The 11,242-nt window shown below is 36.6% G+C and overlaps 1 protein-coding gene across 1 annotated transcript; it reads right to left on the bottom strand.

Annotated features, from left to right (window-relative positions):
* Positions 1–1,157: 1,157 nt before the first annotated feature.
* Positions 1,158–10,900, bottom strand: LOC107875904 (GDSL esterase/lipase At5g62930). The gene is made up of 6 exons (XM_016722796.2): positions 10,683–10,900; positions 10,482–10,559; positions 8,466–8,606; positions 8,141–8,217; positions 1,991–2,155; positions 1,158–1,668 (listed from the first exon to the last, which is right to left on the bottom strand). The coding sequence occupies exons 1-6, from the start codon at positions 10,779–10,781 to the stop codon at positions 1,494–1,496; spliced, it is 735 nt and encodes a 244-aa protein (XP_016578282.1). The 5' UTR covers positions 10,782–10,900; the 3' UTR covers positions 1,158–1,493.
* Positions 10,901–11,242: the final 342 nt, after the last annotated feature.

The raw sequence follows: 11,242 nt of genomic DNA, 5'->3' as shown, positions 1-11,242 counted from the left end.
CTATAACTATAACTATAACTATATATATATATATATATATATATATATATATTGTAATGTGTATATATTGTAGTATATTTAATTTAAAGTATTACATATACATAGAATAGAGTGTATATATGTGAATATATCTTCTATAGACGTGTATATTTAACGTACACATGTATATATGTTTTATAAATTAGTATATAACTATATCTATATATATTGTAATGTATATATATTGTAGTATATTTTATCTAAACTTTAAAGTAGTACATATATATTGGATGGTGCGTATATATGTGTAATAGTGTATATGTGTATATATTTTTTAAATTCTAATGTAGTATAAACTATATATATAGTGTATATATATTGTTTAACGTATTTATAATGCATATAGGTGGGTATATATAATGTATATTGAAAAAGAGACTTTTCTTTTTTATATTTTTGACCGGGCTTGACCGTTTTTTTAATCGGGTTTGATCGGATTTAGGTGGGTTTGACCGGGTTGGGTTAAGTGGGCCGAGTTAGGGTTGTTTTTATTTTTTTTACTGTTGAGCCCGGCCCGGCCTACTTAGACCCCCACTCGGACCCGGCCCAGCCCACAAACCGGTTAAATGATACGGGCCGATTCCGAGTTGACCCGACCCGGCCTGCATAACAGTATTACCCTCAACATATTCAATATTTTTCCTATTCATTGTATGTGACACTTTTTGTTTTAGTTTATATTAATAATATTAGAACTTTTATATATCTAAAAGCTTGAGTGATATATCAAAAACGGTTCATCTACCTTCATAAGGTAGGGATAAAGTTGCATATACACCATCCTTTCGGACCTCAATTGTGGAATTTCTTTTTAGTTTATATTAATAATATTAGAACTTTTATATACCTTAAAGCTTGAATGATATATCAAAAACGGTTCATCTACCTTCATAAGGTAGGGATAAAGTTGCATATACACCACCCTTTCGAACCTCAATCGTGGAATTACACTCGATATATTATTGTATGTGTCTAAAAGTTATTTAGTCTTATCCTCCCACTTTACACTGTCAAAATTTGTTGCACTCACTTGATATTTGATTTTTTATCATAAGAAAGAAAAAGATGCAAGGATATGGCACTACAAAACATTGAGCTTTCTGTCTGGTGCATTTCAATTCTGTTGATAGTATTGAAGGCATTAACATTTCAAACCACAATGTTGATGAGGTTGTGTACACAATCCAAACATCACAATTTTTATGTTCATCAAGGCAAAGAGAATTTTCTGCATTTAAATCGATTCTATGAGGCATTCTTTTGTTGATAAAACTAGTACAGATGCGAATTCAACAGTCATTTGTCTTAGAATCAATTGCTAATGAAAGTGTCTCAATATAATCTCCTGAAACCCAGGAAACTAGTAAGCGAATACCACTCTTGAACTTGATGGGGTCAGGGAAGACGATATCCTTGCTGGTTTCTCATTGATATATAACGGATGGAATATAGAGTTAGATAGCCGGGCACTGTAGCTGGAAGGCCTTCTCGGGGTTTTGTCCATCGATTTTTGAATGGTGAGGGGCATCAGAAGGCATATTTGTAGCAGAGAGACTTGTTTCAGTTAACACTTTAACGACTTCTTGGTGAACAATGGCATTGCCTTCTGGCGTGAGATGTAAGCCATCGCTGTAGCAAGATAAAACAGAAGAAATAAAAATTCAGAGTTCACTACTAAGAATATCACATATGTACGATTCAGAGTAACTGTCAAGACAAACGTATATCGATGATGTTGTGACAAGAATGTCACTGTTTGCTGCTAATTGAGGCCATCCGCGTATCTCCATGCCAATCGTCCCCAACCCTATCCCCAAACCCACATTGCTCTAACAAAACATACATAGGCATGATCATTCCTCTAACACCATATAGCACCAGTAGGAACTTCAAATATTGATGGAATTATGCAAAGTTTACTTAAAAGGATGTGCAGATTTTGTCAACTTACCGAAGGAATTTTTTTTGCCAACCCTCTGTTTCCTGCATTTTAGACCACAGATTGATGGAAGGGAGACCGAGCTCCTTCGCCAATTCAACACACTGTTTTGCATACTCTCCGGCCACTTCATTTGTCCTTTCTGGCAATTGCATTGCTTTGTCTCCATATTGAGACCTGTTTTTAAAATTGAAAAGTAAGATATCCCCACACAATAATATTCGGTTCAGCTGACAGTGACATGCTAATGTTTGAACACACTCAATACCAAAAGCTGAATAAATGAGATGAAAATTAATTAGGAAACAAAACTTGGTTTCGCTGACACAGCTGATCCACTTGCAACTGTTTAAAACTGATCTGTTTTGCTTTAGAGGGGAAAAAAAAAGAGAAAAGAATTGGCTAAAATGAAATGAACGAAGAACAATGCAAAGAATATGACATGATGTCCATGAAGTATGTGAGAAATATAGGAGAAAAAATATTATTGAATTGTTGTCTCTGAATTATTACATTGAGACCCTATTTATAGACACTACATTCCAATCCTATTCTTAATAGGACACTAGATTACAATCCCTTTCCAACTAGAATTCAATCTGCTATTCCTATTCTTATTCTAACACTCCCCCTCAAGCTGGTGCATACAAGTCATATGTACCAAGCTTGTCACAAATGTAATTAATACGAGGACTGGTGAGAAACTTGGTGAAAATATCTGCAAATTGATCACTTGACTTCACAAATTTTGTAACAATATCTCCCGAGAGTATCTTTTCTCTGACAAAGTGACAATCAATCTCTATGTGCTTGGTCCTCTCATGGAACACTGAATTAGATGCAATACGAAGGGCTGCCTGATTATCACATACAAGTTCCATCTTACCAGTTTCTCCAAATTTTAATTCTCTCAGCAATTGCTTGATCCAAACCAGCTAGCAAGTTGCTGCAGCCATTGCTCGATATTCTGCTTCGGCACTAGATCGAGCAACCACACTCTGTTTCTTACTCTTTCAGGATACTAAATTACCTCCTACTAAAACACAATATCCAGATATAGAACGTCTATCAGAGATTGATTCTGCCCAATCAGCATCTGTATATCCAATGATATGCTCATGACCTCGATCCTCGAAGAGTAGTACTTTACCTGGAGATGACTTTATATATCGCAGAATCTGAACAACTGCATCCCAATGACTATCACAGGGGAAGTCATAAACTGACTTACAATACTCACAGGAAAAAAGATGTTAGGTGTAGTCACTGTGAGATAATTCAACTTTCTAACCAACCACCTATACCTTCCAGGATCACTGAGTGGCTCCTCTGTCCTGGCAAAAGTTTAGCATTTGGATCCATAGGAGTGTCAATGGGTCGACATCCCATCATTCCTGTTTCCTCAAGAATGTCTAAAACCTCAATCCCTAGAAAGTATTTCAAATCTGCCAAGGTCTTTAGTTTGAAAATGCTGAAAGAGATGCTGCTTCAAGTTAGTGATACCATCTTGATCATTGCCGGTAATAACAATATCATCAACATAAACCACCAAATAAATACACAGATTTGGTTTAGAATGGCGATAAAACACTGAATGATCAGCTCCACTACGAATCATGCCAAACTCCTAAATAACTGTGCTAAACTTTCCGAACCAGGCTCGAGGGGATTGTTTCAAACCATAGAGTGACTTGCGCAATCGACATACAAGGTTACGAGACTCCCCCTGAGCAACAAAACCAGGTGGTTGCTCCATATAAACTTCTTCCTCAAGATCACCATGCAGAAAAGCATTCTTAATGTCCAATTGATAAAGAGGCCAAATGACGAACGGCAACCATAGAGAGAAAAAGACGGACTGATGCTATTTTAGCCACAGGAGAGAAAGTGTCACTATAATCAAGCCCAAATATTTGTGTATATCCTTTGGCAACAAGGTGAGCCTTCAGCCAATCAATCTGACCATCTGGACCAACTTTGACTGTATAAACCCAACGACAACCAACAGTAGATTTACCTGCAGTAAGGGAAACAAGCTCCCAAGTACCACTCGTACGTAAAGCAGACATCTCATTAATCATAGCCTGTTTCCATCCTGAATGGGAAAGTGCTTCACCTGTAGTCTTAGGAATGGAAATAGAGGACAAAGATGATACAAAAGCATAATGGGATGATGACAAACGATAATAACTCAAGAAATAATAATGTGGGTTAGCATTACGAGTAGATCATATATCTTTTTGAAGTGCAACTGATTGACTAGGAAGAGGCAGGTCCGCAGTAGGGGAAACGTCAGACGCAGGACATGAATCATCTGGGACTGATACTGGACGTGGGCACCAGTGATAAGTCAAAACTGGTGGCACTGTGGCTGGAGATGGAGAAGTAACCGTAGATTCCTCAAAGATTGGTGTGGGTAAGACTGGAGGTATGGGTAAAACCTCAGAGATATTAAGATGATCAGAAGATGTATAGTAAGGTTGAGATTCAAAGAATGTGACATCAATGGACATAAGGTAGCGACTCAGATCAGGTGAATAGCATCGATACCCTTTTTAAACTCGAGAGTAACCAAGGAAGACACATTTGAAAGCACGAGGGGCTAATTTATCTCTTCCTGGGGATAAGTTATGAACAAAACATGTGCTCCCAAAAACACGAGGGGGGATAGAGTAGAGATGTGACTGAGGAAATAGTATGGAATGGGGAACCTTATTCTGGATCGAAGATGATGGCATTTTGCTAATGAGATAGCAAGATGTGAGGACCGCATTGCCCCAAAAACGCAGTGGAACATGGGATTCAATGAGAAGAGTGCGAGCAGTCTCAATGAGATGCTTATTTTTTCTTTCTGCTATACCATTCTGCTGAGGGGTGTATGGACATGATGTTTGGTGAATGATTCCTTGATGAGTCATAAAATTCTGAAACTGGGAGGATAAATATTCTAATGCATTATCACTACGAAAAGCACAAATAGAAACACCAAATTGATTTTGTATTTCAGCACAAAAACTTTTGAATATAGAGAATAACTCGAAACGATCTTTCATTAAGTAAACCCAAGTACATCTTGAAAAATCATTGATGAAAGTAACAAAGTAACGAAATCATAACGGTGAACTGACTCTACTAGGACCCCAAATATCGGAATGAACTAATGAGAAAATAGACTCTGAGCGACTCTCAATACTACGTGAAAATGTAGCACGAGTGTGTTTTCTAAGTTGACACGACTCACAATCTAATGTGGATAGACTAGACAAACTAGGCACCATCTTTTGTAGCTTGGATAGACTAGGATGTCCCAAATGTTTGTGAATAAGGTTGGGAGGATCCGTAGCGGAGCATGCTGTGAAGGAATTTGAAGCGGTAAGATGGTAAAGGCCTTGTGATTCATGTCCTATGCCAATTGTCTGTCCCGTTTTGCGGTCTTGCATTAGAAAAGAATCATCAAAAAAAGTTATACTACAATCAAGGGCACGTGTCAAACGACTAACAGATGCAAGATTAAAAGGACAACCAAGGACATAAAGAACAGAGTCTAGAGTAACAGAAGATAGGGGTTTGGCTTGTCCAATTCCTTTTGGCTCTGTTCGAATTCCATTAGCTAAAGTAATAGCTGAAAGAGATTGTGAATAAACAATATCAGACAAAAGTGATTTATCACCAGAAATATGATCAAAAGCACCTGAGTCCACAACCCATGATCCAAAGGTAGGAGATTGTGCAGTTGAGGCTATTGGTAGAAATATATGCTTACTTGCTTGATACTGAAGATACTCATTATATTCCTTGTCAGATAAATACACCCGTTGATCACCTGTTGATACAAGAATAATCACAGAGATGAACTTATGAGAGTGCGCATCGAACCCGAGACTCGAAGTGTGCAAGTGAAGTGCAAAGGAACACCATATCACACACCAAGAACGGGCAATACACTACACTCCATAGGCACCTTTTGTCTTCCCTTCATTAAGGGCATTTGAGACATTTCACTTATGTTTGTAATAAGTCTATAAATAGATTAGTTTTAGGTCTTTAGTTCTTTAGTTGTTTATTGATCTAGAAAGTTGTGACACTTGAAGCAAACTCTCTCTAGCATGAGGAGTGTAATACCTTAGTTGTAGGGCTTGGAATAGCCACCAAACTGAAATGAGGGTGATTCTAGTGTGGAATCACTAGTATTGCAAAACATTGTTAGAAACCTTGTTGCTTGAGTGGTCCATGCCCTCTTGTGTCATGGTAAGAGTGTTGGAGTTGCTTTTACAATAGTTAAGGGTCTTAGTGTTTAATATACACCTAGGTTCTTAGTTCTTGTAAGGGTTAATGTCACACTACCTATCCCTTTCATTCTTGTAATTGTTTGTTGTTGTTCTAGTGAAAACCGTGGGTTGTTGTTATCACTTGTTGTTGTTCTTGTTATATTGTGTTCATCACGTGTTATCGCTACTGTTTTGGTGTAGAAATACACCTTTTGATCCCCTTGGTGTTCTCGATTCTCTTGTGTTTTAGCTACTGCCGAGAGAGTGTTCTTGTTGAGCTCTCGGTTTCTCTTGTGTTTGTGTCTTATTTCTGTATTGGGGGTTGGTTCCGCTATCACCTGTGGTGTTAGACTGAGCAATATGAACATTTTTAGTTGGTCGACCATGCAAAGAATAGCATATTCCACGAGTATGTCCAAGCCTATTACAATAACTACACTTAGGTCTAGAATAACATACGCCACGAATATGTCCAAGCCTTTTACAATACTACACCTAGGACGAGATCTTCCAAATTGATCTTCCCCTCGTCGATTCTTCATGGACTATGACGTTTGATTTTCTGATCTTCTCATTAAGGGCTCAGATTTAATCATAGGACTTGAACTTCCAATTTCAATATTTTTGGAGCCAAAAAAAAAAAAAAATCATGCCCAAAAGATATATTGGGAATTTGACTTGAAAATCCGAAGAACCAGATCTGAATTTCTGAAAAAAAAAAATCCCCGAAAAAAAAACTGATGTCGCCGAAATTAGGGTTCCGGCGGTCGGAATCTCAAAATAATTGTCGGAATCTGGAAAGGAGCTAGTGGTCGGAGTCAGAATAGACCGGCGACCCCAATAGAAAAAGAAACAACTCAAAAATCGACCGGAGATGGGCTCACGCGCCGACGCGTGACGCAGATCTCGCCGGAATTTCTAGATTTCGGCTGGCGCGTGGCGGCGCGTGGTGGGTAATTTTCCGGTGGTTTTCGTCGGGTTTTTTGTCGCCTGATCTTTCCGATCCTTTTCGTGGTGTTGTATTTTTCACACAACCCACAAAGTAAAAATTGACCCAAATCAGTCACTGGAATTGACGCACGGTGACTGAGTTATCTTGTCTGATATTTCTAACCTGCTCTGATACCATGTGAGAAATATAGGAGAAAAAATATTATTGAATTGTTGTCTCTAAATATTACATTGAGACCCTATTTATAGACACTACATTCCAATCCTATTCCTAATAGGACACTACATTACAATCCCTTTCCAAGTAGAATTCAATATGCTATTTCTATTCTTATTCTAACAAAGTACATGATAAAGGCACATGCCATACTGCTAAGAAGTAATGGGGTCCTTAAACGTTCATCAATAATTAGAAAGATAATTTGCTTAACTGCTGCTGTAAAAGTTATAGAAAGGAATGTCCACTTTATTGAAGGGACACTAGTGCCGGTTTAGCCTTTTGTGTGAAACTGCATATTGGGCTGCTATATTGGATACTGTTAGATAGACATGACAACGGACAGTGCCTAATGATGCAGAAGCTCTCTTTGCAGCAACATTTGTAATCTATCATTCAAATAAGCACTGCACACGAAAACCATCTTGCTCATTCCACTTTCTTTTTGCCTTCTCTTTTTGGATTTTCTATGAGAAGTTAAATTATTATCTCCAATTCATGTTTGAGAGGTTGGCTTATCTCTCCAGTTGTACGCTGATAAGTTATTGGATACTGTTATCTACTCTACTTCTGAACAGTTAAAGTCCTACCATTATTAAAAAGAGCTCCGGGGGTGTGTCAAGAAGTTTTCCAACATCTGACATACCAAAGAGTTTATAAAAAACAAAATAAAAAGTGCTTGGCTCGTTATTATTATTTTAACAATTGAGAGAGAGTGGATTGAACCTTGCATATTCAAACCGTCCTGCTTCATCAATTGGTGGTGGAGTTATCAGCAACACTAGCACTGAGGGGGAGCATTTCTGTGTTATAAATAAGATCAATGAGACATACAAAAGCAAGCAAAGCGCGACCCAGATTTATAAACATATATATATATAGCATAGTAGAAGACAACGGCTTAGTGAATCCTGTTCTACTCTAAACAACTCAGGAATTGAGCAATTGGATAGGATGGATTTCATTTGTAACAGATAACAGGTGTAATTAGGAGGAAGATTTTAGTACATATGAAAGTTGGCAGCCTGATTCAATTGGGGAAATTCCAAACCTTGAAATGTTGTATCATTTTCCTTAGGTTTTCCTTATATTCCTCTAGTGGGACATGTTGTCTTTCACTGGTTCTTCCCAAAAGAGCAGCATCATTGGCTCCAAAAAATATAGTGACAGCATCGGGAGGTGTTGGAGCATCCTGTAATATTAACAAAAGTACACTAATCAGAGGATCTAGCAATAAGTAACACTGCAGCTCATGGCCGTGAAAGAACGTTGTATACATCAAAACTTCCAAAATATGTGCATTGTACTAATAAACTTAAATCTGAGGCAGATGAATGTAACAAATAGCCTCATAGTTTAGCTTGATTGAATAGGATCATGAACAAAATCACTCACTTGGAAATTGGAGAAAGCAAGGTTGAATAAGAGGAGCAACTTCGTTGCAGCATTAACAGTTAAGACTATGAGAGTACCGTACTTATACTAGGAAACCGCCAAATCAAGCATCAAAATCTCAGCTTCCTGATGTGTCTGGTCGCAGAAGTCTATTGTTCCATGACCAATGTTATCTTCTGTTCTCTATAAAATTCCGAATTACTTGAAAATTCCAGAACAAGAAACTAAATCATATTTTGGTCTACGATGAAACTGGCCCCTAGGAGAATTTACATTTCTTCATCCGTGTACCCTGTTACGTAGAACATAAGATATGTATTTTCTACCTTCTTAACAAACATGTGAGGAGAATTGGGCGTTCAGCGCTATACCACAGTCCAGTCGCACTGAAGAGCAGAAAATTGAACAGTCTTTCCTCTTACCCCATACTCCCAACCCTTGTTGATCACATTCTTTTGTTCTTTTTCCCATAAGTCTTTCTTGATCCCATTGTTCTATGAACTCTCAAATTAGGTGTAAAGCCATCGACTCCACATATAATTCAAATTTCAATAAAATAAAATAAGGCACAATTGAGTGATATACAAGAAAGTTACACAAAAACCCACTTCACGAGGATCAAAAGTCATGCCTATAAACTTGAAAAAATTCGCTCCTTAAATTGTTATATATAAATCCCATTCCAGTTTTTCTCCTTTTGCTTATCTCTATCAATTTTGCAAATTCATAAACCTCTTAGCCTTTCCCTAATTATGCAATTTATCAATGAACTCCCACAAAGTTCCAAAATAGGAAATTAAAAGAGCATCCTCAGGCACTCACACTTTTTCTCTTTGATTTATTAAATGGTATCAAGGTCCAAGAAAGAGAAACAAAAACAGCATAATACTAAAAGCAGCCTACTACACTCTTCTTCCTACCATTTTCAAGAATGTCAGCTACTTCCTCTATGCAATCATCCGCATTAATCCTGAAAATACTACCCTTCACTAGCATCAGCACACATCTAAATCATTCCAACACCAAAAATATCTTATCACCAACTATAATCACGCCGCAATAGGACCCAAAATAAGTTGAGGTTAGCTATGTAATAGTCAGTATCGATCCTGCTCTATTCAAGCCCATTTCATTAGGCACATATCAACCAATTCAGTAGATTTCTAACCACAGATCAACAACAACAACAACATACCCAGTGTATTCCCACCTAGTGGGGTCTGGGGAGGGTAAAGTGTACGTAGTCCATACCACTACCTCACATGAAGCAGAGAGGCTGTTTCTAACCACAGATCATAAAAACAAAATCTTTTCTTTCTCTTAGTGTACATTGATTTTTCCAAATCCACTAAAATTCCTGATCATATTTCTTTTTTTTATTTTTTCAAATTGGGGCTAGGGGAAGGCAAAACTGGGAGCGGATTACAAGGTAAAGAATCGAACTCTCAACAACAAGATAAGAATTCAGGTAACAAACCAACTACGCTACTAAGATTCTCCATTCTTGATTTTACTACTCTTCATCAAAACTACAAACTTTAGCAATGTTACTCCAACAAAACATCCTAAATAATTACAACCCATCAAATATTCAAATCCCAAATATATAACATGATCCAAAAGATAAACTTTTTCAAAAAATGTAAAATGCCAAGTGGAACATGTTACATACCAATGGAAATAGATGATGCAGCAAGAACAATGCCCATCTAGTGTTGTATCCACCATAGCCACGATTCAATATATCAGCCTTTTCACATTAATTCAGATCAAATCAATAACATTGTATTATTAAAATGCTTATAATATAAAAATATAAATATCAGTAAATCAACTTAATAAAAGAACAAAAAATAAAAATAAAAATACAAACTTTGCGAGTATAATTATCAGCAAGAGCAGCACCCCAACCACCTAATCTAAATGATTGTTCAGTAATAGAGTCCCCAAATAATACTATTTGTGGCCTCATTGATTAACCAAAATTCCTGATTTTTTTTTTCTTTTCTTTCTTCTTTTGGACAAGGAGACAAGGAAGAAGAAGTGAAAACGGAAGTAAAAATTAAAAAAAAAAACAATTTGGTCCTTGTAGTACTGATTAATTCCAATTTGGTACTTATATTATTTTGGAAACCATTTGGATGGTTGTTAATTGTTAGGTGGTGGTGTTTGATACCATATCCTATTTGTATTGTATATTGTTGTATTGCATACAAATATTAGTGTTAAATAATATTTGTATTGTTAAATAAAAAATAAGGTAAAATTTTGAAAAATATATATAAAGTAACAATGTGATCACACTATATTAGTGTTAAATAAAAAGAGATTTTTCGTTATTATTATCTAATGATGAAATTTAACGATATCATCCAATGAAATTTAAATAACAATCAAAATGTATGATATTTAAATTAACAATACAATACAATA

This window comes from Capsicum annuum, chromosome 6 (assembly GCF_002878395.1).
Source record: "Capsicum annuum cultivar UCD-10X-F1 chromosome 6, UCD10Xv1.1, whole genome shotgun sequence".
Taxonomy (NCBI): Eukaryota; Viridiplantae; Streptophyta; class Magnoliopsida; order Solanales; family Solanaceae; genus Capsicum; species Capsicum annuum.
Note: the sequence above shows the minus strand (reverse complement) of the source record. Positions and strands in the feature narration are given on the sequence as shown.